At 39.9% G+C, this 26,782-nt stretch overlaps 5 protein-coding genes across 11 annotated transcripts in view; 1 reads left to right on the top strand and 4 right to left on the bottom strand.

Annotated features, from left to right (window-relative positions):
* Window positions 1-40: 40 nt before the first annotated feature.
* LOC135163343 (rho GTPase-activating protein conundrum-like) lies at window positions 41-11,197 on the top strand. Of its 5 annotated transcripts, none has more exons than XM_064122715.1 (7): window positions 41-62; window positions 692-893; window positions 8,293-8,468; window positions 8,529-8,770; window positions 8,822-9,653; window positions 9,726-10,070; window positions 10,163-11,197. In XM_064122715.1, exons 2-7 carry the CDS (start codon window positions 856-858, stop codon window positions 10,531-10,533), a joined length of 2,004 nt encoding a protein of 667 aa, XP_063978785.1. In that variant the 5' UTR covers window positions 41-62; window positions 692-855; the 3' UTR covers window positions 10,534-11,197. The 5 variants fall into 5 exon arrangements, with proteins under 5 accessions (XP_063978785.1, XP_063978784.1, XP_063978783.1 ...); XM_064122714.1 differs by lacking the exon at window positions 41-62 and adding an exon at window positions 169-287 and having other exon boundaries at window positions 704-893; XM_064122713.1 differs by lacking the exon at window positions 41-62 and adding an exon at window positions 490-623 and having other exon boundaries at window positions 704-893.
* On the bottom strand, window positions 951-7,032 carry LOC135163341 (serine/threonine-protein kinase meng-po). 2 transcript variants are annotated; one of them, XM_064122706.1, is made up of 6 exons: window positions 6,893-7,032; window positions 4,393-4,716; window positions 3,291-3,552; window positions 2,898-3,180; window positions 2,437-2,744; window positions 951-2,378 (listed from the first exon to the last, which is right to left on the bottom strand). In XM_064122706.1, exons 2-6 carry the CDS (start codon window positions 4,459-4,461, stop codon window positions 1,174-1,176), a joined length of 2,127 nt encoding a protein of 708 aa, XP_063978776.1. In that variant the 5' UTR covers window positions 4,462-4,716; window positions 6,893-7,032; the 3' UTR covers window positions 951-1,173. The 2 variants fall into 2 exon arrangements, with proteins under 2 accessions (XP_063978776.1, XP_063978775.1); XM_064122705.1 differs by lacking the exon at window positions 6,893-7,032 and adding an exon at window positions 5,263-5,580.
* LOC135163340 (uncharacterized) lies at window positions 11,088-14,560 on the bottom strand. The gene is made up of 10 exons (XM_064122703.1): window positions 14,282-14,560; window positions 14,040-14,228; window positions 13,718-13,960; window positions 13,461-13,658; window positions 13,156-13,383; window positions 12,640-13,089; window positions 12,195-12,525; window positions 11,917-12,122; window positions 11,642-11,845; window positions 11,088-11,567 (listed from the first exon to the last, which is right to left on the bottom strand). The coding sequence occupies exons 1-10, from the start codon at window positions 14,397-14,399 to the stop codon at window positions 11,209-11,211; spliced, it is 2,526 nt and encodes an 841-aa protein (XP_063978773.1). The 5' UTR covers window positions 14,400-14,560; the 3' UTR covers window positions 11,088-11,208.
* A 75-nt stretch (window positions 14,561-14,635) lies between these two features.
* On the bottom strand, window positions 14,636-17,060 carry LOC135163959 (nuclear receptor subfamily 2 group E member 1). Its single transcript, XM_064123865.1, has 8 exons — window positions 16,995-17,060; window positions 16,778-16,940; window positions 16,240-16,380; window positions 16,075-16,170; window positions 15,693-15,725; window positions 15,337-15,540; window positions 14,963-15,271; window positions 14,636-14,886 (listed from the first exon to the last, which is right to left on the bottom strand). The coding sequence occupies exons 1-8, from the start codon at window positions 17,058-17,060 to the stop codon at window positions 14,654-14,656; spliced, it is 1,245 nt and encodes a 414-aa protein (XP_063979935.1). The 3' UTR covers window positions 14,636-14,653.
* Window positions 17,061-17,190: 130 nt separating this feature from the next.
* LOC135163348 (GATA-binding factor A-like) overlaps window positions 17,191-26,782 on the bottom strand; it is a 28,527-nt gene continuing 18,935 nt past the window's right edge. Inside the window, exons 2-6 of one of the 2 annotated variants that reach the window (XM_064122724.1) lie at window positions 21,368-21,588; window positions 20,620-20,864; window positions 18,994-19,166; window positions 18,360-18,642; window positions 17,191-18,005 (exon numbers count right to left, since the gene is read on the bottom strand). In XM_064122724.1, coding sequence (XP_063978794.1) covers window positions 17,686-18,005; window positions 18,360-18,642; window positions 18,994-19,166; window positions 20,620-20,864; window positions 21,368-21,558 — 1,212 coding nt within the window. In that variant the 5' untranslated portion in view covers window positions 21,559-21,588 and the 3' untranslated portion in view covers window positions 17,191-17,685. The remainder of the gene's footprint in view (window positions 18,006-18,359; window positions 18,643-18,993; window positions 19,167-20,619; window positions 20,865-21,367; window positions 21,589-26,782) is intronic. The other variant, XM_064122725.1, reaches the window with a different exon arrangement.

Here is a 26,782-nt window from a genome sequence, read left to right as displayed (position 1 = left end):
GCTCATGGCGTGTCTACCGCTTCCCGCGCAGAGTGCACACGGTGAGAGTCTCTCGAAAAACGGTGAGATAAACGGTTTCAAGACTGTATTTAAAACTTTAAGTGATCGTTATTTGTGTAAAACATATGGGAATGTGCCCTGATGATCGATATTCAAGGGGGCAAACACGTAATACGTTGTCATTGCGTTGTTAAACTTTTTGGCGGAACAAACAACAACTCCAGCGCGTCCCCGTGTGAAAAAACGCTATGGCTGATGATTATTCGTCTCTTTCGACAACGGAAAGGGTATTAATATCACATAAATAATATTTTTGACGAATGAATAATCCCCTAATGAAGGCTCAGTTGCTGGGCAGGTGTTAGATCATCTTTGTTTGGGTTGGAAATTTGCAAATGACCCCCACAAACAAAAATCACCCAGTACTGTTCGTTCGTCAGGGGATTATCTCCGTATTCGAGGGACGCGATATATTTGTGATGTTTTCATCACGGAAAGAGGAAAATAATCATCATCTATGCAATTTTTCCTCGGGCGCACTGTGTTTGTTTTCATTCCGGCCCAAGACGTTAACGAGGCAACAACGTTGTCCTCGGATCGCCCGGGTGGCAATAACAAGTGAGGTAATGGGAATTCGTTATTTTTGTGAACGTTTATTTGTGAAAGTGCGTGTTAAATATTAGTGAATTAGTTATTTTTTGAGGTTATTTGCATTTCGCGAGTTCTTGGTGCATTATAAACCGACGAAAACGTGAAAATGATCGATAAAATCAGAGGTATGTGAGAGTGTGAAAATGTAAACAATTGTGTTTACGTTCGAAAGAACGAAATGTGAGTGTTGTGCGACCGTCACAGATGATTCCGGGGGAGGCGTGCACCAGCAGACGAGTAACGTGAGTAGTTAAATCATTAAATTATTCCAACGAACTGCGTAATAAAATTTTCTGCAATTATTTCCAAAACAAATTTAATAACTCACTCCGTGAAAATCGACTAGAATGAAAATTTACATTAACATTTAACATTTGAAAATACCGACTAAATACCCCGCAAATAATATAACTGAAATTGTCCTCAATTTTCGTAAAAGTTTGCGTTTCAATTAAAAAATCACGAATTAATGGATCATCACTGTCTGGTCCCACTTCGATTAAATCACTTCGTAAATAAAAATCAATTGCTAACTGATCGGCTACTGCCTGGAGATCCTCCGTTCCTATGAAACTGGGGCCTGATGATGGCCCCCTGAGCCACTCCATAATGTTCATAAGCGTCTTTTCCGTACACTGTACCGTGTTCCTCTTGCCTCCCACCCTCCTTCTTATTATAACTAGAGGCAACTGGTTTAGATGCGTGTTGAGTCACGCCCTGAATTGTCTTGAAGCTCTGCATGACTAATTGTCCAGCAAAAAGAGACATTGGGAGAGCCTGATTGGGGGTATTTTTACTCCCACCGATGCTCCTCTCGACGTGGGGGGACATTTTCGGACTTTGTGAGGCTACATGTGCAGGGGATTGTGCTTTGTTTCTCCTCGTTGGGGGCAAGGGGCTTTGGGGGATATTCCGATGATAATTGTTGACAGCTTGGTCAGGTTCACCTGGTTTACTACCGTTGATCTCAATCCTTGAGGACTCTGGGGTGGAATTGATGGGAGTGGGAATATTATCAAAGGAATTTGAGGCACTCGTGCCTCTGTTCGATACTGAGGGGGTTGTGTCATGTCTTTGATCCTCGTTGGACAGCATCTGAGTGAATGATGCTGCCTTCTGCACTGGCCCTATTGGCTTTAGAGGTCCTGCTTGTCTCAGCGGCTGCAGGTCTTCTCCTTTCAGTCCTGCAGGCAATGATGGCAAGGAGTGACTGGTGTTGATGCCGAAATTAGGATCGCCATTTGGAAAACTTGAAAATCTCGCTATTGTCTGCATCTCCCTGGCAACTTGAGGTGCAAAAGGATTTCGCCTCTCGAGGTTTTTGAGGGAGGGTCGATGGGTGGATTTAGATTTTCTGTGTCGTTTATCCGCAGTTCCATTCTTCTCCTTGGGTTTCACTTGGGCACTTGAGATCGGCCTGTCTGGTGTTGAGCTTTTCACACTGGGCCGCCTCTCGGGGAAGTGTCTGCCTTTCATATTTGCCTCGTCGTCTTCTGAATTCTCGTGGAGTTTCTCAAGTTCCTCAAGGATTGAGTCGTCATCCTCGTTCTCTTCGGCAATGGCACTTGCTTGAATCCACTCGCGAATTCTGTCCTTCTTCTTGGCTCTGTCGACTGTCGTTTCAATTCCATAGCGGGTTAGGGTGTAGAGAAGCTGATTCTTCTCTTCTAGGGAACTGTGAAAACTGTACATTGAGGGACAGAGTTCGTCTCTCTCGTCTGCACCACCTGATATGAGGAGAGATGTTGGAGGTTAAAATATTTTGAATTTGGTCGTGATACATACCGTTCAATGCTTTCTCAGCACCCAATTTACCGAGCCACCGGTCATCAACGTATTTGTTGATCTCCAGCACACTCACTGGGCGTTTTTCCAATTTTGGCTCCAGCAATCTGGAGAACATCGTTTGTGCCCTCGAACTGATGAGCTGAAACAACTTTGGTTTCTTCGCAATTTTCAGTGTGGCCGAGTGCCAATTCAGGTACCTGGTGTATCTCCTATCATCTAGGGCAGCTTTCTGCCATGGTAGGCATCCGGTCAGACAAACAAACAGAACAATACCGAATTGCCATACATCGTGGGCCATGAGGGCTCTAAAAATTATCACAGGAACAAACAAAATGATTATAAATAAATAATCAGAATTATGGGTCGGAGGGGTGACACGTTGCAAGGGAAGATATTTACCAGGGATTTTCAATCAAAATGAGGTATATTTGGGCAGTTTGATGAGGAACATCACTTACTTGTAATTCTCTTCCGGCTCAACCTTGAGCACTTCAGGAGGTGAATAAGGCAGCCATTCATTATGTCTCCTAACGATACTATTGACCTTCCTTGTCTCTCCAAAGTCGCACAATTTGATCCTCGAGAAATCACTTTTGAACACAAGCACATTATCTAGTTTAATATCCCGGTGAACAAGATCACGACTGTGGATGTGATGAATAGCAGCCGCCAGCTGTCTTGCAACTCGTTTTGCATGAAGCTCACCAAGACCAGTCTCCGAAACATTAGCAGTTAGATCACCTGAATCGAAAAATTCAACTTTAAGCTTTTTCAAAGTTACCAAAGGTGGGAAAAAATAGTTAATATCAATAGACAATCAGAAAAATCATGTCTGATTGACATCAACTCACCGAGTGGTGCATATTCCTGACTAAAAACGTAGAATCCAGCTGTCTCAAAGGCAACATCATAAGTAGTGATGATATTTCGATGAGCTGACAGATGTAAACCATAATGAAACTCTCGATAGAAATCAGTGATAGCTGTGTAGGCTTTTGGCAATGCTTTTAGAACCATTTCTGTCTGTGTGCTTTTATGCTCTGTAAGCAATATCTTTCCGAACCATCCTTCACCGACAATTTGTAGTATATCAAACTCCTCGGCAAGATTCACCTGGAGGCACGACAAATTCATACAGAGTTCAGTAGTCATGATGATGCCAGTGGCATATCTGATTCCACTGTGTCCCATAATCTTTAATATTTTTCACGTATCCCCCTTCTACAACATCCCACTTTGATCTGTGACTCAAGAACCAGTGTTTCACTACTCCACGAATGCTATTTTTAATTTTGTTAGTGTTCGAGCATGTGCAACGACTGGACTTAGGAAGAAAGCAACTGCTGTATGTCAAACTCTTTTCACGCTTTTACGGGATTAACTGACAAGCTGTTAAAACACTCCCTGTGATCTTGAGTTTTTCACGTTAACTTCCACTCTGTTTCTAATATTCAATGATTTGTGGGCTTTAACAACTGTACTGTTGACTTTTAGCATCACATACAGACGTCTGATGTCTAAATATCTACGACACGATAAAACAAGGGCGATAAAAACAGTGGGAGGCGAATGAATAATAGAAAATTGGAGAAGTTTATTACAATGTTTGTATGTGTATAATTAGATTGGATATATTTTACTGTACAGATTGAATTTAATGCCAGAAATAGGTACCTAGCACCGTTACTCACGTACGTAAATACTGGCAACTGATACTATTTCTGGATATCCCAGATTTTCATTCTTGAATATAATCTGGAAACTTGTTTTAAGGGTTTTCAGGAACTGTATTATTTGGAAAATCGTGTCTTTATGAGTTTATTGTGGCCTCGAATTGTCTATAAGACGACTGGGTATTTTCAGGAACATGAGCCAAGATTACGTCGTTAGCAGGAAGAGAATTTTTGGTTTACGACCAATGGGTTATTTGTTAGGAACAGACGATTAGGATACCTTTTCCAACTCGAATTCACGGATTCTGTGGATGGATCCACTGATGGATTTCTTGGATAGATTACTCATTGTTGCGAATGTCTTTGAACTTTCTTCCAGGAAGTTTAAGCAGTCTCACTTTTTTTTTGTCAACAAGCCTCGTCATTCTGCCATCATCGTCTCTGTGCTGAATCTTTGGATAAATGCCAAAGGGCACCGCACTCCAGGATCATGAGAATTAACGCGACGATGATCGAGTCATAGTCACGTCTCGTGGTTGAGTGATTTGCCAATGTCTTCGCCCTCTCGGTGGCTTTGTCCTCTCGTTTATTCAACTTTTAAATTCTGGGAATTATAAAACTTTTATTGCTGATGTAAAAGTTTTAAAGTGGAAGACAGGTCTCAAATCAATTTGCATATATAGTTTTTTTTTGTGGAGAATTTTATGGACGTGGATGATGTCTCGGCATTCAACTCGTTTCGCAGACATTAGCTATATAATTTTGCAGGGTTTTATCATTTTAATTCGTTTCAATTTTGATTCCATCCTCATTGACCCAATTATTCCACTATTTGGCCCTGATATTTTCTAATGAGTCGACCGGAGGGGAGACAAAATATTTAATTCATGCATTACTTTTCAATCGACAGCTTTCGCAATTGAAAAATACTGCATTCACCGGACCAAATCGACGGTCAATTCCTAGTCACTGCCAAAGAAATTGCACCATCAGTCTCGGACTTAGTTTCCTCACTTTGACGAATTAACTAGACGTCGCTTTTCTACATGAGTCAATAGAATTTGGGGGGAAAATTAGTGAGAAGTAAAGAACAAGGAAATTTCAACGGCACTTTTAGTTTCGTAACAATTTATGAACTACTTAAACATACCTGAATTTAAGCCAATAACAACAATTTTGATTTATTGCTCGAAGTTCACATTATTCAGCTCTCGATACGAATTATTTTTGACGACTATTCTCACGGCTTCTCTCAGAGTAATTAAGCAATGAAGAGCAATCGGTAAATGTTCACACAATCACACATATCCAAAATTTCTCGTGAAATCGGTTTATCCAAGTGCGAAGTTGAAAATTAAGTTGTGACAATAAATTCAATCTTCACTGAGATTATTTCACTTTATTTTATTTACGACATTCATTCAGATAATTGCTCTCGACATAATGATAGGGGCTTTGAACGATGCTCCCTCTGTACGGTGCACTCGCCGTCTGTCTGCAGTATTTATAAAACACCAACCGGAAAGTAACTGAGCTGATTTTGGCGTCGGGCCGGCTTGCGAGCCGTCGAGACAATATCGACGTCGACGGAAACCAACGGCTATAGTTTTCATTGTGGTAGATACAGTGGTATCAGTTCTTTGGATTGTTTTCATTGAGTTTAATAGACAATTTTGGGATGCTTTTGGATGTGACCGTGACTTTTGGCGGAAATATATGTTCAGATTGGTATGTTTTTCTTCCGTTTACAGTTCTAGAAGTGTAGATTGATCAGATGCAAGGTGTGAATTTATCATTTGCAAGAGGGGTGGGGTGATAACGCTCGGTTAGGCCATTTCCTTAAAAAAATTATGGAAACAGCACTTCAATGCATCACAATTTTAAGAGATGAATAACCGGTAATTTTTAATCCCTACAAAATGAATTTTGATTGCGCCCGAGTTTTAATACAAAATTAAAAAGTCAAACGTTGGTCAAAATAGTTTTTCAGTATTGAAAAATACAATCTTGAACTCAAATCGAGGTCACTGGGATAGTTAGAAATTTGAAATAGAAAACATTTGAAGAAGCTGAAAATAATGAGTAAGGGTTGACATATAAATATACTTTTTATGTATTTGATATCTATAAATTCCCATCAGTCATCAGCTCTCAAGATATCTCTCACGCTTATCAGACACATTATAATTGACAAAAATCCCATCAATCAAACTCTCATTTACGATATTTATGCTGACCACTTGAATAAACGAATTCTCATAAACATCTTTATCATCACTCGATTAAATTAGCTGTTCCACATAAATAAGAACTATAAAGTCAACTTCTGGATGCGATTATTCTATCAAAATCAATTGAATTTCATTACGATTGACCCAAATTCACGGAAAGAAGTAAAAATCGACTTTGGCTATTCCCAGGGCTTTAGAAAAATCGTAAATCGTCTCGTGAACCCAATGGAATGGAATTGGGCCGCTAGTTATTTTAGTTTTCGAGATATCGGCAAAATAAGCGATCACGAAAATATTTGTCAGACGTAGAAACCGACTTTTGGCTATTTCTAAGTGCTTAGAAAAATCACAACTTGTTCAGGAAACAGAATAGGAGTTGTATTGACGAACTAGCTCTTCAATTTGGTGAAAAATGCGTAAATGACCATTAGAAAAATAGAAGAAAAAAATGTGGGCTCTCGTTCGAGTAGATTTACCCATTTCTGCCTGCGAGTGATAGGAAAAAATATTTATTTAATTTATGTTATTAAATGCTACTACCGATCATACCATATCGATGAAATCAAAAATATCAGAATTCACTGATATATCCATCTAGCGGTGGAGGCTGCAAGTATCTTCCAGTGGACCCACACACCCACACAATTCGGAGGTCTTCAGCCTTCACATACACACAATCTCCTCAATTCCCTCCACTTGAGAAATACCATCGTTCTCCTGTATATTTTTCGCCTGAAAAACACGGCATTCAACAGGTGGTGGTCAGGCGACCTCGAGGGATTGTCTTGTCGTGCATTTATGACTGTGAGTTTATCAAGATAAATAATTTACATAAACAAATAACAAATTAATCAATTGCAAATTAATCCACTGATTGACTTCTTGCATTGATCATTTAACCGTATACGGAATGAATAGGGTTTGCTAGATTGTATCGCAATATCTCATCGTTGTGGGCGCTGTTCAGAATTTATAATGCATTCTTAATGGCTTGATCATAGACTCCATTAATATTTCTTAATCAAAAATCAATGACTTGAAAGAAAAATCAATGGTCTATAGATTCCCTTATAACCACTGCGTTTTACTTTTTCAACAGCTTTGTTGTGTTTGTGTTTTACCTGTGATAAAAATGAAAATAATAAACGAGTTAATTTCGATTGGTGTACACGTCATTCAGTTGCTTAGCAGCAGTGTATACCAATCCCCCTCATAAACATTTGGCCTTCATTCATGATGGGGCGTCCGAAGAGGTGTTGAGAGGCTCCTCAGTTTGTTGTATATCTGTCAAAGCGCGAGGTTAGGTTTCGCAATAATTTACGTGACGTATGGAATTTTTTTTTTCTTTCCCACCTCGATGGAAAACAAATACACAACAATTATTCAACTCGTTCACTCCAATTGCATTAGCATTTCTAACGGGTCTACATATTGTTCAGCGATAGTTCTTTGTGAACGAGTATTTTGTTATTTCTTTGAGAAAAAAAAAAATCAGGGGGAAGTAATCTTGAAGCGATGAATAAACAGAAGAAGAAATATATTGTATTTCTTAGTGGCTATTCAAAATTTAATGGAAAACTTTAAACGTTTTTTATAGGAGGGAAGGAAAAAAAATTGGATTGAATTTTTCAATATTTCCCGTCACTTGTTGTGTTTTTTTGGTGGACTTACATTATCTTAATTAGTTTTCTTTATTGAATAGTACAAATGGGGAGATTAGACGAATTTATGATTTTTCGATTAATAAATTCCCATTTACGGCTTGTAATTTACCTGAGCACTTGCTTCGAGATACGCTATCATTAGTGATAATTAGTGGGCTTATCTCACCTGAATTATCAGTAGATTTTTGAAAAATTTTTTTCAGGGTTAACAGTTTAATGAGCGTCCAATCTCAAAATGAGATTTTATGCGTATGAATCATAGTGTTAAATTTTACACTTTTAAAGAGTCGCAAATAAAGTCCATATTGCACAAGTGAGAATGGATCGTCCACACGTTATGACATACAGCGGTGGTGATGCACATCTCCACGAATACTGGGAGGCCTATCAGAAGATGATGGAAGAAACTAAAATGCTCGACGATTATTTGGACGAGGAGTGCAGTCCACGCAGTTACGACGGTATGAATACCATTAGGCTAATGATTCACGAATGCATTTTTCATAATGTGAATTTTTTAGAGGGGGAAGAGGAAGCAGAGTGGTTGAGAGCCGCTGGCCTAGGTGAATTAACAGAGCCCTGGAAAGCAGGTAGAGAAGTTCAACCTGATGAACTTGGCGCTGCACTTAGGCCACTGTCACGTGCACAAGCTGAAGCGGTTAAACGTAGAGTAAGATCTCTCAATCATACAGTTAAACAGCGTTTCAATCAACGCACAAGAGCTAGGAAACCAGACATCAGAGATGTCTTCAAAGATGTTGAAGTAAGCCTGTCAATTAATTAGTTTTGAATCCATTGTAACTTCATGATCAAGAACAATATTGTACAGGTATCGAGCACTGGAACAAGATCACGCAGTGCAACACCAGATTCGTTAGACTCGGTATCGGGTGAAACTGGGGATAGTGCATTATCACTATCACCACCTAGTGTCAGTGCAACGGAGAGGCATCATCCTCACGTGCCAAGTTTTGTTTCTATTTTTCATTCTCAATCAAAGAGTACGAATGAAAAAGAAACGGTTAGGAGGCTACCTAGTGCTCCCACTACGGTCCAAAATCCAGTTGTTACACCCACACCACTTCCAATGCAAGAAATATTCAGAAGGGCTGGACATCATTGGTCTCACAGAGGAGATATTGCATGTGATTCGGAGGGAATTCAACTCACTGGATTCCACCGACTTGGTACTATTCACATTGCAAGACCTCAGAGGAGGAGTGGTAGTGATCCCAGTGAGGTAGCCAGCACTGTTGATCTCGATGTGAAACCTGGGAAGGTACCTGGTAACAAGGAATCCACCCTCAGACGAAATACCGGTAGTCATGCTACTGTGTCGAGGAGTCACAGCAGTTTGTATGGACTGACCAGACCTTGTGACACTCTGATAACGAGACCATTGAGTCGTACTTCGTCACATGGCCACTTGAGTTTTGAACAAATGTGCCGAGCCAATGAGACGGCAAGTGGGGATTGGGAAGTTGGGGATGGTAAAGATGATGATGATGATAGACAGGGGGTGGAGATGATGTCTCAGAGGGATATTATGAGGCTGCAACCACTTCTCTGGCTCGAGTTAACCGCTGTATTCGATAAATACAATGTTCCACTTACTAAACGCAAGCCAAATAAACGCAGACGGAAAGGTAAATACTGAATTAATTTCCAGGAATGTGTGGTGGAGAATTTGTTAAAACAATTTGCAATTTTATTTTTAGCTGGTAATTTATTCGGTGTTTCACTGTCCACACTGCTACTTCGTGATAGTCAGTTGACAAATGAGGAGAGTAATATTCCTCTTGTTTTTCAAAAATTACTGACTCAATTGACGAGGCGTGGAGTTAAGGAGGAGGGTATCCTCAGAGTGGGTGGACATAAACAAAAGGTGGAGGCACTGTGCAGTGAGTTAGAGATGGACTTTTATAGTAAACCTAAGGAGACTGATAAGTTGTTTCAACGGAGTCCTTGTCATGATTTGTCAGCTGTGCTGAAAAAATTGTTGAGAGATTTGCCACAACCCTTGTTGACAGTTGAACTTATTGATGCTTTTTATCAGAGTCATGGTGGGTTTAACGAGGATTAAGTGTATCATAAACATTGCCACAATGTGTCAATTCAATGAATGATCTCACATTTATAATTTAATTGCTTTCAGGTGTCAAGAATCCCAATGAATTGTCGTACGCTTTGAATCTTCTGGTATTACTGCTACCAGTGGAACATCGCTGTACCCTCAAAGAATTACTAACGTTCTTCAAATTAGTCGTGGAGAATCAGAGCTCAAACAAAATGTCGATTCACAATGTTGCTATGATTGTTGCACCCTCGTTATTTCCCCCGCGATATATTTATCCGCGTGATCGTACTGATCTAAGTGCTCAGGTAAATTTGGCCGCTGTTTGTTGTCAGGTAACAGAGGCATTGCTCATTAATATGGATAAACTGTGGGATGTGCCTAGTAATTTAATCGGCCAGTTGCGTAGACAGTACGAGGAGGAGCGTTATCGCAAGTACAGAAAAAAATAATACAACGAATTTTTTTTTTCTTGCTTTTCTGTTTATAAAATTTTTGGTGCCTTTCTGCCAGTCTTAAGATATGACAGAGTATTATAAGATTTTATCATCCTCAGTATATAGGTCTGTGAGTAGATCAGGTTGTTAATTTCTTATAAATTTTTATCTATCAGGAACTTGGAATATTTCCACCTTTTCGAGTTTATTATACGATGAAAAAAAAATCATGTTTTTTTTTCATAACATTGGTGCAATAATTTTTACATGGGTGCTATCTATCCATTGAAGATTAATTCCTGTATTTATGTGGGAAATATTTTAAATTCCTACATAAATTGCGAATTGATAATTTTTTTTATGGGGCGATCTACAAATTTTTCAATTTTAAGAGTAAATATCAAAGATTTTACTACACATCACGGAAGTGGCATTGATTTGGAGCATATCATCTCCAAATATTGAGGTACTTTTATAATTTAGCGTTAATTTTCAGTACAACGTACTTCTAACTGTTTATTAACTTTTTATATCTCACCATACAAACCTCGACGTGTCATTTTTTTCAAGGCATTTTTTAAAATTGTTTAAGATTTACAATCTGACACGCCATACTACTTTAAGGTAATTGTACATAGCTTCGTACTTTGTTACGTTAATAAAGTGCCAAAGAAAATAAGTGAGGCTGAGTTAGGCATCTTCCTCCTCATCAATATCAGTTTCACGTTTTATATTTGATTCTTGTGAGGGATTTGCGTCCGCTTTGGCAGTGACTCTAGGAATTTTTCGAAATTGTAGGTCCTCGTATTCTGATTCTGCGGTAGATTTAGGACTAGTAGATGAACGAATCACTAATTTCCAGGGATTCTCGTCGTTTTCTTGTACGTCTGTTAAAACTAAAGGGGTTGACGAAAAGGTCTCTATCGGCTCTTGTAAATTCTTCCTATTCTGTGTGATAGGATTTGTCTCATTGATTCCTAAATATCTGAAAGCTGGTGTATAGCCGGTTTGTGAGTTGTCTGAACATATCGGCCGCTTCCTCTCATGCTCTGAAAGTATTCATTGAGATTTTTCTCTTCTTTTTCATTCCACAGAATAGTTAATTCAGGAATTCTTTATTTACTCTTGATCTCGTTGACAACAGCAGCAATGCCAGCCTCATCAAACAAAAACAGATTAATTCTCCTGTCGATACCAATCGTTGCCAGTGGTAGGAGTGTCTCAGTGTCCTCTCTGAGTCCTACAACAACAATGTGATGTCCCACTGCTTTGAATTGCATGAGAGCATCTGTGTAAGCAACTCCACGCTTACCATCGATTACCGCAACTGGAATATGAATCAATAATTGGCCCTGAAATTTTTTTATAGAATACTCCTCGGAATACAAAATGACGAACTTATCGATATTCTACGACCGTTGTACATAGATATGTCTTTTTGAATGTTACTGATGTTTACATCTGCGGTTGTAATGTCATACGTGATGTTTTGTAATGCTCGAACCGCTGAAATCACTGCGCACTTGTCCGTCTGATTGAATGGCAAATGCGTTGGAGGATTGGTCAGGTATGTCGTCATTCCGAATTTCAAATTGCGCGAAACACTGGAAAAAAATTCCATCAAATTATAGGTAAAAAAAATTGAATATGAGGATCGAGAAAATTTCATCTAATACGGAAATGAGATGACAATGCGCTCAATAAATTCCAGAAGAATAGGCTTCAGTTTCGATGATGAATGGTCAAAGATGATATAGTATCCAGAACTTTTCTGAATATCTTGGCTCAATGATCTAATCATTCTTGTAGTAAACATTTTTGGGTGCAGGCACAGGGGAAATTCCATTGGATTATTTCCAGATATCCAGCCACTTTGAGATTTACAGGTAACATCCTTGAGTCCCATCATTATCAGATTGTTCTCGCAATGCAAGAGACATTGCCGGCCGTCGGTGATGTCAGTGCAGGTCCAATTTCCGTTTTGTATCGGCGGAGGTATATCGCATGCTGCAAGGATGATTAACTAGATCTCTACCATTTTAGATGATGATTAGCCGTTCATTTGGCGGCAGGGGATATGAAGTATTTAAGAGGGTTCATTATGTGAAGAAGAATGCTTACTTATTTTACAAACGAACGATTGTTTGCTATTGCACTCCAGTCCGTAGAAGTGAGGCTTTACATGATCAGTTCTGTCTAAATTCAGACAAGCAGTACTGTCCGAATCCATATCGACCTCTCCATCGATGTGGGCCCATGGAGGGAATCCAAACTCATCCTTTTCCTTCAGGATTTTCTGATTATTTCCTAGCCAGCGCCATTCATCGAGTTTCTTATTGTATTGCCCCCCTAGCCACACGTGGGCAATCTCCCTGGGATGATCTCCCATCGCTTCGATAATTAAATTAACCGCAGTCGCATGCTCCACATACGCCAGGACACTTCCTCTTTCATTGCAGAAGTCTCTGCTATCTTTCCAGGTTTTGTCGATTGGGTAGATTATGTACGTGCTGTTCTCGAAGGAGAACTTCACTGGTTCGTCCATCCAATCATCCTCTTCGTCATCAGAATCTAGAGTTCAATGTTCTATTAATTTATTTAATGACAGAAAAATGGAAGGACATTTTTATAAATTACATTCTTCACAGACGAAATCTCTCTTGCGATCACAGGCAACTTCGACAAATGTAGAATTATCCTCGATATGTCTATCCAGTAACAAGCATCCGTTATTTTTCTCAGGACGACCGAATCTCCAAGGTGGATAACCACCTTTGTCCGTTAGCGAGTTCAGAATTGAACCAGTCGCCATCCAAACCCACTGGCCGTATGAGTAATATGCACCAATCCATACAGTTTCAAAGTCTTAAACATAAGTATCAGGGATATCAATCGTCCAACAGATCAATAGGGGGTCAAAACGATATTTGAAAATATTCTACCTGGTCTAGTCTTTGCCATACTATTAGCAAGAATATTAACAACCACAGAATTTTTTAGAATAGCCAGCCTAGCTCCCTTGGTCCTGCAGAAAGTCGCTGCTTCTCGCCAAGTTATTCTCCCATGATACAAGACATAAATATTTCGATTAATCTGTACCCACTTAGAAGGAACTGGACTGCTGATAACTTCACCGTCCCCTAAAAACCAAAACAAAGCATCAATAAAATCCCTCGGTTTACCTCCGCCCAAAATGTACTTTTCTCGCAGATGAAAGGCCTCTGAAGTCTGCAATCGACATCGATAAAAATTGGATGCTCGTGTGACCGGCGATCAATAGCCAGACATTCTTTAGTTGGTCTGGTTGGCTCTCTACTCCATGGTGGATAATCTTCAACATTAGGCTCCATGGAAATTTCATTTCTCCATGGACCTGTTTCCTTATCGATCCAATACCATACAAAATCAATTCTTCGTCCTCCAATCCAAGTGTCCTCCATAACTGGATCAACCGAAAAAATGTGAAAACATTGGACCAGAAATTTGCTGATGTAATTGACGAAAAACAAATCGGTATTGACCTATGTTTGATTCAGCTATCGATCGTGCCACACCCAATGCCTTCTCCATTGTATCGAGGAGTGCCAATCGTGAGTTATAGCTTCGGCAGAGCATTCTGGCTTCCTCCCATGTGACACGCTGGGAGAAAAATAAATACTGCATTCCATTGTGGTGGTAGTACTCGACAACTGGCTGTCTTTCTTCTCTGCCTGAATGTTATTCGATCAAGAGGAGTGATCTTGGATGTTAGTTAGGTACTTACATTCTTCATTGGAGAAGATACTCTTGCTCCAACTTGGTGGATTTGTTATTAAATCCGTTGAGACTGAAGACAGGATTATTAACGTGGTCAAGAGGACTTTAATTACTTTGCCAATCATTTTGGCTGAATTCTCGGTGGATTTGGATTAATCCTATTCGCTATCTTCAACCAAATTGAACCTCATGAATGAATTATCGAGAAACCAACTGCGGTAGTGAACAGTGTACAGTAGTTTCCAATCAACATGACTCATTCAAACACATCAATACCTAAACTAAGTGTTTGGTTACTTTGTTGATGGTAGATTAAGAATGAACGTTGAGTTTGGTTCATAATTTATTGATCGAACGGTGCAGTACATGTTTATTCTGATTAGTGGATCGAAGCGATGACGCGATCAAGAGCTACGTCACCGATTATGGGGGCGAAGAGGGCTAGGGCTAGGTCCTTGTTGGTGCAGGTTAATAGAATTGGAAGGATGAGGAGAATTTCGGCAAGACGGTGAACGTTGTCTTCTCGCCCTTGGAGATGCTCAATGAGAGACTCCAAGGCTGCGGTTCTTCCTGCGGTCATTGCACTCAGTGCCTCGACTGTTTCAGCTAATTCTGCATGGGAAAATTATTGCTTTCATCTAAAAATGATTCATCAACTGGTTTTATTCAGTAAAAGTTTTAATTTTACCTGGACGACAAGTGACAAAAGTCTCTAAACAAGAAATTTCCATTTCATCCAGTTGCAATTTCTGTATCATCGATCGTGCTGATGATAAACACGTGATTATTGTTGTGTTAGGTGTCGGAATTTGTGGTTGTAGTTCCACCAGGTCTATCGGCCATATTGAAGCTCGTAGAGTAAATATGGCAGCCCAATTCTGTCGTAGGATTGTCGTTTGGTCAGAGGCATTTAGCACTGAAAAGTCTCGTTGTCTACGAGCGCCACGAATTGAGGAGAGAAATATTTGCGCCGAGACTTCGTAGTGAATGGCTTCTCCTGAGAATATCAGGTATTAGTTCCCTAGGACAGGTATTGATTCACTCAGACTTTCTGGACATTACCTGGGGAGACCAGACGAGGAAGCAGCGGGGGAAGCAAGGCAGGGTGAAAAATACTTGGTATCATTCGGGTGTCGGGACAAATTGCTTCATTGATCTTAGGTGGAAATGCTGTTGCTGCGGGCTCTATTGGACTCCAAGGTGTCGTTGAACTTAGAGATGATGACGCACGATTTCTGGTGCGCGGACCGCGCTCTTCTTGAACAGCTAAATTTATTCAATGGGGAGGGTTATGGCGATGGCTTTCGATCGTTAATATCTTCAAAGGAGATGGTGGCAACTTAATTTCGTGAACGTCTAATAATTCTTCATTGGAATCGAACTGATCTTTTATTTAATGGTAATACGTCATCACATACGCTTCCGAGATGATTTTCGAACAAATCCATTATCTGTTTCGATAATTCAAACAATAATTGATTCCCCAAAATATTATTATCGTTAGGACAATTGATTTGACATTTTTTTTTCTGGTCTTCATACAGACCATTGTTATCTAACTCTACGCTAGGATTTATTTACTCAACCCCCGACTCTAACAGTCCCAGTTCACTGGTCTGTCAATTACGAATGTTGACACATCCTACACCATCGGTTGGATGTGTGTCGGGCACGCGGCTATGTTTGTCTCTCCTTGAGTCAGTTTCCCCCCCTCTCCCTCTACTTTCAGTCAATCTTGTTGGTTATCTTTCAATGTTGCAATACCGTGGGTTGAAAAATTATCAAATTGACTGATCTCACCTGCGGTATTCATCTGCACTGCGAAACACTTCCTCAGGCGACAGTGGGGGCACCAGTTCCTTCGAGCTTTATCCACTGCGCATGTTCCTGTGCCTGCTGTAATTACACGATAAAGGTTTTTTTTTTCTTTTGTTTATTATTTTTGGGGAATTTATGGAGGAGCACCTATGCATGTGTATAAGGCACCTCGACGAACTGATCTCTTGAAAAAACAGGAACAACCGTCGCAACAGTAGACTCCGTAATGTTTTCCGTAGGATCGATCTCCGCAGACTTTGCAAGGAACTGGAGTTGGAAGGGTTCTTCCTGGTGATTGAAAGAAATTCTAAGTTGTTTCCTTATGTGAGAAACCCAAAAAATGCAATCAAAATATTTCTATATTGATATCTATCTATAAATATATCGATAGGTTATATTTATATCGAGTAATTGACGGTTTTAGATATCAATAGCGGTTCACTAGTCCAATTCAATTAATAATTAATGAAGAACGATTCGTTGGTGTCCCATTAAAATAATCTAAATGATAATTTCACAATCGAAGAAATGGCACTGAAAGCCGAAAGGTTTTCACTCCTGCCATCATCTTTAATGTATCGTACCTCAAAAGGATACGTCCACGGTTTAGTAACAGACAAATATAATGAGCTATTGACAATTAAAATGGAATGGCCCTTAGTTTTATCTGAAAACTGTTACTCACCCATTTCTCTGTACTCCCTAATACTTAAAAAGACGTGAGGTTCTCGACCACTCAACTCCGCGATATGAATTCGAATTGTCCATTCGTTCAGGTCGACACCGGTAGATTCTGATTCCGATCGAGAGGGGATTTGTTGGAATAAAATAACCAGGGGTGGAAACATCTATGTTAAAGGTAGAGATAGAAAAAATATTTGCCCAAGATTTCCGTCATTCACCCTTCGAGCACCTCTTCCGGCGGAAAGCTTTATCCTCACTTGAGCACACATAACAAAAGGGGTCATGGGTGAAGATTAATAACATATTCTTCTTTCTAAAAATTTTTTTATTGCGTTATTTTCCATAATTATTCTATGGAAATTTCGTAGAGTTACAACATGGATTTTGGGGAAGGATTAGTAATATCAGACGTACTCGTTTGTAACGATTTTCTTTATTACGTTAAGTACACGAAAAAAAAATGGAGAGACTCTTTGTAATTCCTACGGCACAATTTACGATTATTATAATTAATAATTCTTAAACCAAATTCATCGGAATAGAGTAGAATCAAGTGATAAGTCTGAAGTATTATTTACAGGTGCATTTTTTTTTCTTCCAATTGCTGATTAATCTAGTAATTATCAGTGATTAATATCTACCACATTGAATTATTCCTTCAATATTTACAGAGAAAACATAAAAAAGAATGTAAAAAAAAACAATCTAGTCAGACGCATCCATAGCAATATATCGCGTGTGCATAAATAACTTAGGTATCACACATAAAGTACTCCTTCAACAGAACACTGAAGATTTAACTAACGATTAGGGAGAAAACTTTAAATCTCGGTTAATTATCAATTATCGAGTGGTCATGGGGGGGGGGGGGAACAGGAGAGAGGGAGGAGGAGGGAGGAAGTGGATTTTCTAGGATGACGCGAGAAGTTTTGCAGCTGTTGCTACGTGATGTTGATGATGGTACGAAGTTTCTTGGGTTTGGTAATAATTTTGCTGTTGATGGTCACTTGTCGGTGGATCGAGTTGATGGGGATGCTGGTAGTACGATGAGTATGGCTGTCCAACTATTCCGTCGCAACTTCGTGGCTCAGTTTTCACTGCTGGCACTCCTCCAGTTGCCAGTAGTGATGTGTGACCCAGGTAAACTGGGCGGTCGGTTGATACTGATGATGAGGATTTTGTTGACTCTATCTGGTGATGCTGGGGCTGTTGTTGACTGCTTTTCAAGTCTGGAGGATTCATAATGCAGAATTTTCAGTTATTGATTCATTGGAAGAATGTCTTCCAATATTTCAGTGAGGAAGTGGTAAGACGAGATGATTTAGATTATCTCTAAATTCCGTTTCTGAGTAATATCTCGGAATCTAAGAGGGATAGCAGAATTTTTGTGATTATCGTTGTTGCAGTATTTAATGCGCTCTACAAAAAAGGTTATGATAAAAATTGTACTATCTCCCCTCGATTTCGAGATATCCATCAAAAACTGATCGATGGTGAGAAGTGACTCGACTCGTTTCACCCCTTTGCTACTGGTTTTCATTATTTATTTAATTATTGCGGTACGTTAAAAAATTCATATTCACCGTTCGACGGGGAGGATGTGGTCGACGTCGACGTCTCGTGATCATTTCCACTGGTTCTTGGTGCATTTGGTTCAGGTGTTTTCTTGGGCTTTCTCTTGCGCGTTTGTATTCCATCCTTTCGCATCGCCAGTGGACGATTTACCCCGTGCAATTTGAAGTAAAGGCCGCATGCATTGCACACCGGTTCACCCTCATTGTTACGCCTCCAGAGAGTCGTTGTACGGGTACCACAATTAGTACAGCACAGACCCAATCGTCTTGTCGCCGTCTGGAATTCGGAGATCTGTCCCATTGCCAATTACGTACGCCGAACGGCGATAATTCGTGATAAGAGGGTGATAACAATTGTGCGAATTGGGGTGGATTCATTGGCGAAGGGGGTCACAGCTTGAGAATTGTAATGCTTTGATTTATTCTATAAATTAGCCTCGGGGAGTGTTAGAGTTTTTTTTCTATAAACTTTAACTTTTAATTCATAAATAAGTTGATGATATTAACATTTAATTATATTAGTACATCATCCAGCAATGAATTCTGCTAAAAATATAAATGAGACGCCTATTTATCCGACGATTTTTTTTTTTAATTTTCAATTTTGCAAGGACGAATGGAGTTGGTGAATTCTAGTACTTACGAGGCGTTTGGATGGTTTTATCAGCGGCCTATTCATTCCATTCATCTTGTGATAGAGTCCACAGGCATTACACAAATAGTGACCAGTACCGTCTCTTCTCCATAGTGGGGTAGAAATAGCCCCACAATTAACACACTCTCTCCCCTCGGCAAACTGAAAATCCATCGCCGTATCTGTGAACCATAAATTTAAATACACTTTAAAAAGCACGCGAGCACGTTTGGCCTTGTTGCTTTCTCCTCTGTGAGTGATAATCCATTGATTTGAACCCTCGATGAATTAACAGCTGAATAAAATTGATATTCTCCGACAAATGGCCTTACGCTGGCTCATTGTATTTACGACTGGTCATTTGAATAATTTTGATGCTTCAATCGACCCGATCTTCAGTTGATAATTTTTTTTAATGTGCGAAGTGTTTTTACGATTTTTTTTATCCTATAAAATCAATCAAATTTTTAAACTAATTCTTCGTCAGCTGCCGCCACCTGACGGTCGGACTCGCAATGCTTCAACTCCCTCGGTCATTCAGGGAGCTCGGGGTAATGATAAAGTACTGAAATGTCATGATTTGAAATTTAGAACACGTGACAGTTCGATTATTCGAAAATCTCTGCCCCTGGGAGGACTTGAAGTCCCTAAAATTTATCGCTGGGCCTCGTAAGTGGCCTGTTGCAAGCTGAAAACTGCATCGTCGGCCACTCAAGCACTCTGTACTCAGCTTCATCATCCCTCAAAGATCACCGCTATCATATTTAACACTGAGTCTTTGCCCACATGGCCGCTGTTAAATGCTTCTGGTGTGTGTGATCCGAGAAAAGAAATCACTTTTCAATCCCGCATTGCCCCCAGCTCCATTTTCCAGACATACTCCAGGTGAGGCAATTAAGCTCTGGGGGTTTCTCGTAATTCTAATTCAGACAGATTTTCTCCACGTGACAAAGTAAAACTTTTTCTCAAATTTACAGTACATTTCATACTGTTGAAAATATTTAACTAACAATTTTTATTATTCGGGAAGAATTCAATTGTTTTTAAATGAAAAATGGAATTAATAACTGGAACTGACTCTTATTTAAGTGATTCACTCATAAAATATGAATTCACACAATAAAAAAATGTCGAAAATCGCGAATATCGTCAGAGTTTCGGAGTTTGAGATGTGTTGGACTAAAAAAAATGGAAAACTACTATTTTCCGATCATCAACCGTCCGCGTATTCCCTCCACCGATGAAATAAAATTGCAACCATAGAATGTAAATTGAACTTGAAACAATTTGCGTCATGCGTCACAAGTTTCGAAGGAGCTTACACTTGACAATTAAAAATAGCTTGACCTCTCGTGCCGCAGGGAGCGGGAGAATGCAAAAAAGTTGAGTTGAAAAAAAAAACGGTTTTTAACTCACCCGCATGGCAAGATAAAAAACAAAATAACCATTACTCCCCTCCTCGCTACTAAAAAGCCTATGATAATAACTAATCGCTGGAAATAGGAAATAGCGAAGATATCTTATCGTCACAGTGCAAGTAGTCCCGCTACTTTTGTTCGCGGTATCAGTCCTCATTGCTGAGTGCGTTCACCTAATTCTCTAGAAAAGAAAAAAATTACACAGAGTGGGACTTACCATATGGTGAGGCGCGCTGAAAGCCAGCGGATTCGTAAGGCCACCGGGAGGACATCATCGCGACGTTTTGCGCGTAGAATGGACTCGCTAGGGTGGCGTGAGGGTGGCCTGTGTGAGGGTGGGATGGATGGGGATGTCCGTGGGCTCCGTGCGCCCCCATTCCCGCTGGTGAACCACCCGTGTGGCCCGCCAGGGCGTGGTGGGTGTAACCGTCGACTCCATGCTGCCAGGATGCCGTTTTCTCCCTGGAATATTGGGGTGATAACGGGTTAGGGAGGTTCCGCTGTCTTGCGACCAATTGATTGTTAGGAATTTTGAATGTCAGTGAATGTTGCTACGATTCTCACGAAATCATAGAAAATTCAAAAATATTATCACGAAAATATTTCGTTCGATCGATTTTTTGGGACAAAAAGAAAATTTTTTCCATGAATATTAAAAAAAAAAATTCGAGAACATTTGTGAACGCTTAGGAAATTCCGGAATTCAGTGATTTCGTCACTAATTTTCATTGACATTATCACTAATTCTGAAAGACACGGTCATTTATTTTTAGATACCCCCCGTCTCCTCTAATTTGTAGAAATTTATCACTAAATTCATTATCGGTGTTCAGTATCTCCAATAATGAGTGATATATTCCTAAACCTCATTAACGAGTAAATATTAATTTCCCCCCCCCCCTGCGTTTGATCAACGTGTCGCTGGAGGAAGAAAATTTTCAAATAGAATACGGTAAATTATCTACCATGCGGGCGATGCTGAGCCAGGAAATGAGTGATACTGTGCCGTGGCTGCTGTTGGAAGAGCCGGTCTCGAGGACGGCACGTAAACAGGCGCTTGGAGTTGCTGATTGTGCTGTTGTTGTTGCTGCTGGGATTGCTGTGTCTGGTAGTCGGTGCCCGCTCCGTACCCACCACTTCCACTGCCGTGGAACATTCTATCCGAGAGCACCTACCACCGCATTTGCTGTAAAACAATAAAAATAATGGGAAATTATTTTTTTTTTAATTTATTCCGATTAGTCTGCAGAGATATTTTATGTCAAGGCTCGCAGCTGTCTCTTCATTTTACGTCCCTTCATTTTCCCATCAATGGGGATTTTATTATTCAGATAGAGAGTGATAAATTGATCGTTTATTTTTATGGCACAAATTCAAAACGAAATTATTATAGGCAGAAGTATACGGATGATCCACCTCAACTGAATAAATAATTTGCCTGGTATTATTAATATGATAAAAAAATTAAAATCGCATTTTCATGAAACGAAAATTACGATTTCGAGGAATATGAATTTTTCAAAATTTTTCAAAGTCACAGTCGGCCATAAAAATTATGAACAAAAATTTATTGAATCATCCACTGAAGGGGATGTGAAAATCGTGACCCCGGTTCACCGGCTATGGTATTTCCACCATGGCCACACAGTCTGGACCAACACATCAAATTTATAACTAAGAGCGAATCGTAGGGCGCAGGAAAGGGAATAAGGGGAGGGGATGACGACTGGTGCGAATAACACAAAATGAGACAGAGAAACGAAGAGGCGGAGAGGACCTGAGTGAAGGAGGATGAGAGACTGTCTCCACCTCCGTTGGGTGGTTTTGCGCGCCTTGAGAAGAGTATTCGTGGCAGAAACGTGAAATCGGAGATAGCCGATAGCGGCCATTGCGACCACGAATGCCAGTGGCGTGTAGGCGGGACCAAAATGTTCCCTTCTTCGTTGGATAAACGATCCAACATCAAAGCTGTATACCTTTGTTTGAGTATCTCTCGGTTGGAGTGAATTCACGTGGTGGTGGGGGAGTTGGGGTTGACACTGGTGGGGATTAACAATTTCTCGGGGAGGATGAAAAAAAAAAAAATTGATGAAATTTTTCACACAAGTGAATTGTTCTCAACGACAGCACCACGAGAAGATTGTTATTCAACGATTTTACAACATCAATTTGTATACTTAAATTTATCAGGATAAACATCCAAGCTCGCTCGTAAATAAGAAATTGGTAGTAAATAAATAAAATTGGTAATGAAGAATTCACGAGTGTGATAAAATTATCTTTTTTTTTTTTCTAGCTGCAGAATGTATTTGAAAATGAACCGTAAATGTCGGTGGAATTTTAAATGAAATTGAAAGAAATTATCTGGGTGAAATATTTGCAGTTGAATTTATTTGCATTTACAAATTGATCAAATGTTGAATAATAACTTAATCCAAATTTATGGCCGTGAAGAATGAACCCAGGAAATCAGTTCAATTGCCCACTTAGTATTCCGTTTTCATTTTGCATGAACTATTGAATGGGCAAATTGCTATGCCAACAATAATTCAATCTTCCATTTAAATGAGATTGTATTTTTTTTCCTTGAGTTGGAATATTGCTGGGGGTAAAAATATTTCACGGGTAAAATAGTGTAGATAGTGTAAATTAATGACTACGTAAATTCAGTACTGCTCATGGTGATTTCTCTAATCCGGTAACGCGGGTTTTATCGAGTCTCACCTGCGGCTTGAAGAGTTGAGAGTTGCACGTGCGCATTATGCACCAGCTACTATAACAACGACAGGGACTAACAGGCATTTGTATATTTGCGTGTCTTGCGCGGGTTATGGAGTACCTGGTACATACTCAATACTTCTTTCCCTGCGGGTTACAGGTGTAATTTTACAGCAAATCCGGGGGACTGTGTTACTTATGCTCACTTGTAGGTTTACGTCTGTTTGGTTAAGTTGTCGATGTATCAATGGACGATGTAGAACGGAGTGTTCAGTGGCTTGTGGAAATCATTGGGACAGGCGGTGTTCCACGATGCTGATAAATTAATATTTACATTGTAGGGGAGAGCGAATATATTGGGAGGAAATTAGTTCGATCGAACGACATTCAAAAGGCGGAATAAATCGGCTTCATTCACGTGACCGGATAAAATGGAAATTTCTCATCAATTCATGATCAACTGAGAATCATAGCTTTTTTTTTTCAACATCGCCTGTCACATTTTCCACGTCCTCAAGTGGCGCCAAATGGCCAGAAGTGCCCCCTTGGCGCCGGCTGGTCCCCATCGTAACATTAGTGGACCACCGTGTGCATTTTGGTTTGAAAATCGAGACCGAAGACTCGCTGCATTTTGGAAGGGACCTGCACCCAGTTATTGTCTCTCATACCGGGTTTTCCCCGGTGACATTTGTCCACATGGATTCAGGTATTGGATTCATCGGCCAAGGAGAAGTCAGGATAAGTTGAAGACATTAAAATACGCTTTAAAACGTCCATTTGGGGCTGAACGACCAACCGTGAGTCCCGGGAGTTTATTGATCCCCGATACCCGATGAGGGAGTGATCAGGCTTAACTGGTTGAGATGCTTGCGTCAGTCTCCTATTATTTTTAATGACCCCTGGGGGGAGGGATACATTGGCAAACGGAGATGGATTGAAACATTTTCACAAAATTTTTCAGGAGTCCGGGACTCTGGCTTGAATTTAATAAAAAAAAAAAAGCGCATCAACGGATTTGAATTTGGCCAGGCGGTGGGCTTGGAGGCGCCACGGCGCCGGTTCTCGTAGAAGGGTTTCCGTGTAGGTCTCCAACACTCGTGTGTTCACGGTATCACACATGCGTCCAATGACTGTGAACATATTCGTGAAGATCGTGTGCCCGGGGCCTCTCGGTGTCCTCTTTATTTTTTATGGCTGTCTTCTGTCCACTCGGTTGAGCCTCTTCCCACCTCAATTTTCCCCTTATGGATGGCACACACAGCGTCAAAATTGCTGATGGACCCGGGGGATAATAAATTTAATTGATTTTCTTTGTTTCATTGCGCGGAATTTGGCGAAATTCCAAGGCTAATCAGTTGATTATTTTTTTTCATGAGCTGATGATCTATTGCAGCACTTGACATTTTATATTTGGGAAATATGAGGCTCTTGAAAAGTTAGTGGAACTAACTTTTCAAATCAATCCCTCAAAAATCAATGGATCTCTCGATTTTTATTTTGCCCCTCTTCATCAATGAATTCTTATCGTCTTCAAGATGCATAAAATAATTCCGGCGAAATTGTTTTTTCCTCTCGATAAAAAATTGTTTCTTCCATATACACAACAATTCAAGCATCCCTTCAATTCAAATATTGTAACAAGGTCAACCACAGAAAGGTCCCCACCTCGTGAAACAATAAATTCTCGTGAACATATCTCCCTACAATCACAAAGCCCCGAGAATTATTTATCGATCTGCCTTGAAATCAGGCTGAATCAGCTGAAACGATCAGCATAGACAACAATCTCCGATATGAGCGACAGTTCCACCTACCATTTCAATGGAACACGCACGTGGTATGAGGGGGATGAGAGGGGGAGAATCGAAGGACTATTTCGAATTGATCGTAATACTCTGACAAGTACCGCAGGTACATAACTTATGCTAATTGTCGCGGCAGTAAAAACTCGATGCGACTGAAGAGAGAAATTAATCCGTCCCTTGCATTGTCAATCATGGTACCATTACAAGCACTAAACCCTCGTTCAGGCCCAATAATTCCCATAAAAAGCCACATCTCTCACGATCGAGGCCATCCCCACGTTATTTTTTCTCTCTCTCTTTCCTCGGAGTGTTCTGTTTTTATTCCGCTTGAACTATAAAATTTCGTGACCCTGGAGTATTTTTTCCATGAGACACTCAAAAGCACTCTCCTCGTGAGAGAGTATCGCAGCGTTACTCCAATAGCCTAGAGCTGATGGGTTTCTCGCCGACGGGAGCGATGAGGCCTCCGGAGGGTTAGGCGGGAACGAGCGGTAATCCGAAACCAAGATGCAAACACGAGATAAAGCTCTCGCTCATGGGGTCCACCCAATGTATTATTTCACAAGCAAGTTGTTTCTTATTTTTATTTTTTTTATTTTTTTTTTTTTTTCACGGCACGCGACTCCCACCTCTGTAGTCATCCTCACGCGTGCTGTTCCACCCGAACATCCTTGATATCTATCTCGCTAAGATTCACCTGGTAATTACTATCGTTCAGTGAATTTAATTGATAATGGATGATGGGATACGAGCGGAAGTCGTTACTGCGTATTTTCACTCTGATTTATTCTCATTTTGTTGGTTAAACTTGTGATAAAATTTAAAATGAGGGATAATTTACACGCGTTTTAGTGTCAAGTTGAGTTGAGTTGACTTCATGTCAAACTTAACGTGTAATCACAAAAACTCGTGTTTTCCCGTCTCGTATCTTTCCAATGTCTGTTCGTAAAACCTTATCCGAGACATTGATTTTCACGTCGTAAAAATGTGAATATTATCGAGCAATTTTTTTATATGCAAGTGCAAATTGCACATAGATTTCTTCTAGACTAGCACAGAGTTTTATTCAGGCAATTGGAGAACATAATTGACATTGCAGAGGAGTTTGTCATTTTTTTTAAATTGAAAGACAGTCTTGTAATTTGTAAATTAGCAAACAACAACGAATTTCGTAATTTTCGTCGCAATTTTCCCTCGTAAGAACTCGCAATTTTCATTGGTAGTAGATGAATTCTTCTGGTGAGGACAAACGAGTCGAGTCGTTCCACTGAAAATAAAAAATGAGCGCAAAATTTTGCAATAAATTATTTTTATTCCCTCAAGTGTCATTAATTTTTCATACTTATCACTCCATTGACATTTTCACACTACCATTTATAGGAAGATCCGCATAATTCAGTGATAGATCTGCTCGAAAGCGTCAATTGAATGGGAAAAAAATTAACAAGGCGGACCTTATCATTTTCACGTAGGTAAACTCGCCCTTCGTGCAAATTAATCTGTGGCGACAGCAGTATAAATATAATAAACATGAAATTGAATGAACGAATATAAATCATGTCATTCAGTATTTAGGTTATGGTATAATTCTGGTGTTGCCACTGCAATTCTCCTCACTTTTGAATTTATGACAACATCGAATCTCAGGGAGTTAACATGATATTTTTCCTTGAACCAGTGCGTCCTTTTTATATTGCATCGTGTATTACTGGTAATACTGGTGTGTTCATAGTGCGGGGCTATAACGACGATTTATTATCTATACGCCAATGACACTTGGGTTATTTATTGCTGTTGTTGACGACTCGAGAACATGGAGTGCAGCTCGATTATTTACCATGTGTGGGGGAAAAATGA

Source organism: Diachasmimorpha longicaudata, chromosome 6 (genome assembly GCF_034640455.1).
Source record: "Diachasmimorpha longicaudata isolate KC_UGA_2023 chromosome 6, iyDiaLong2, whole genome shotgun sequence".
Lineage (NCBI taxonomy): Eukaryota > Metazoa > Arthropoda > Insecta > Hymenoptera > Braconidae > Diachasmimorpha > Diachasmimorpha longicaudata.
The sequence above is the reverse complement of the archived record's forward strand: the minus strand, read 5'-3'. Positions and strand labels throughout refer to the sequence as shown.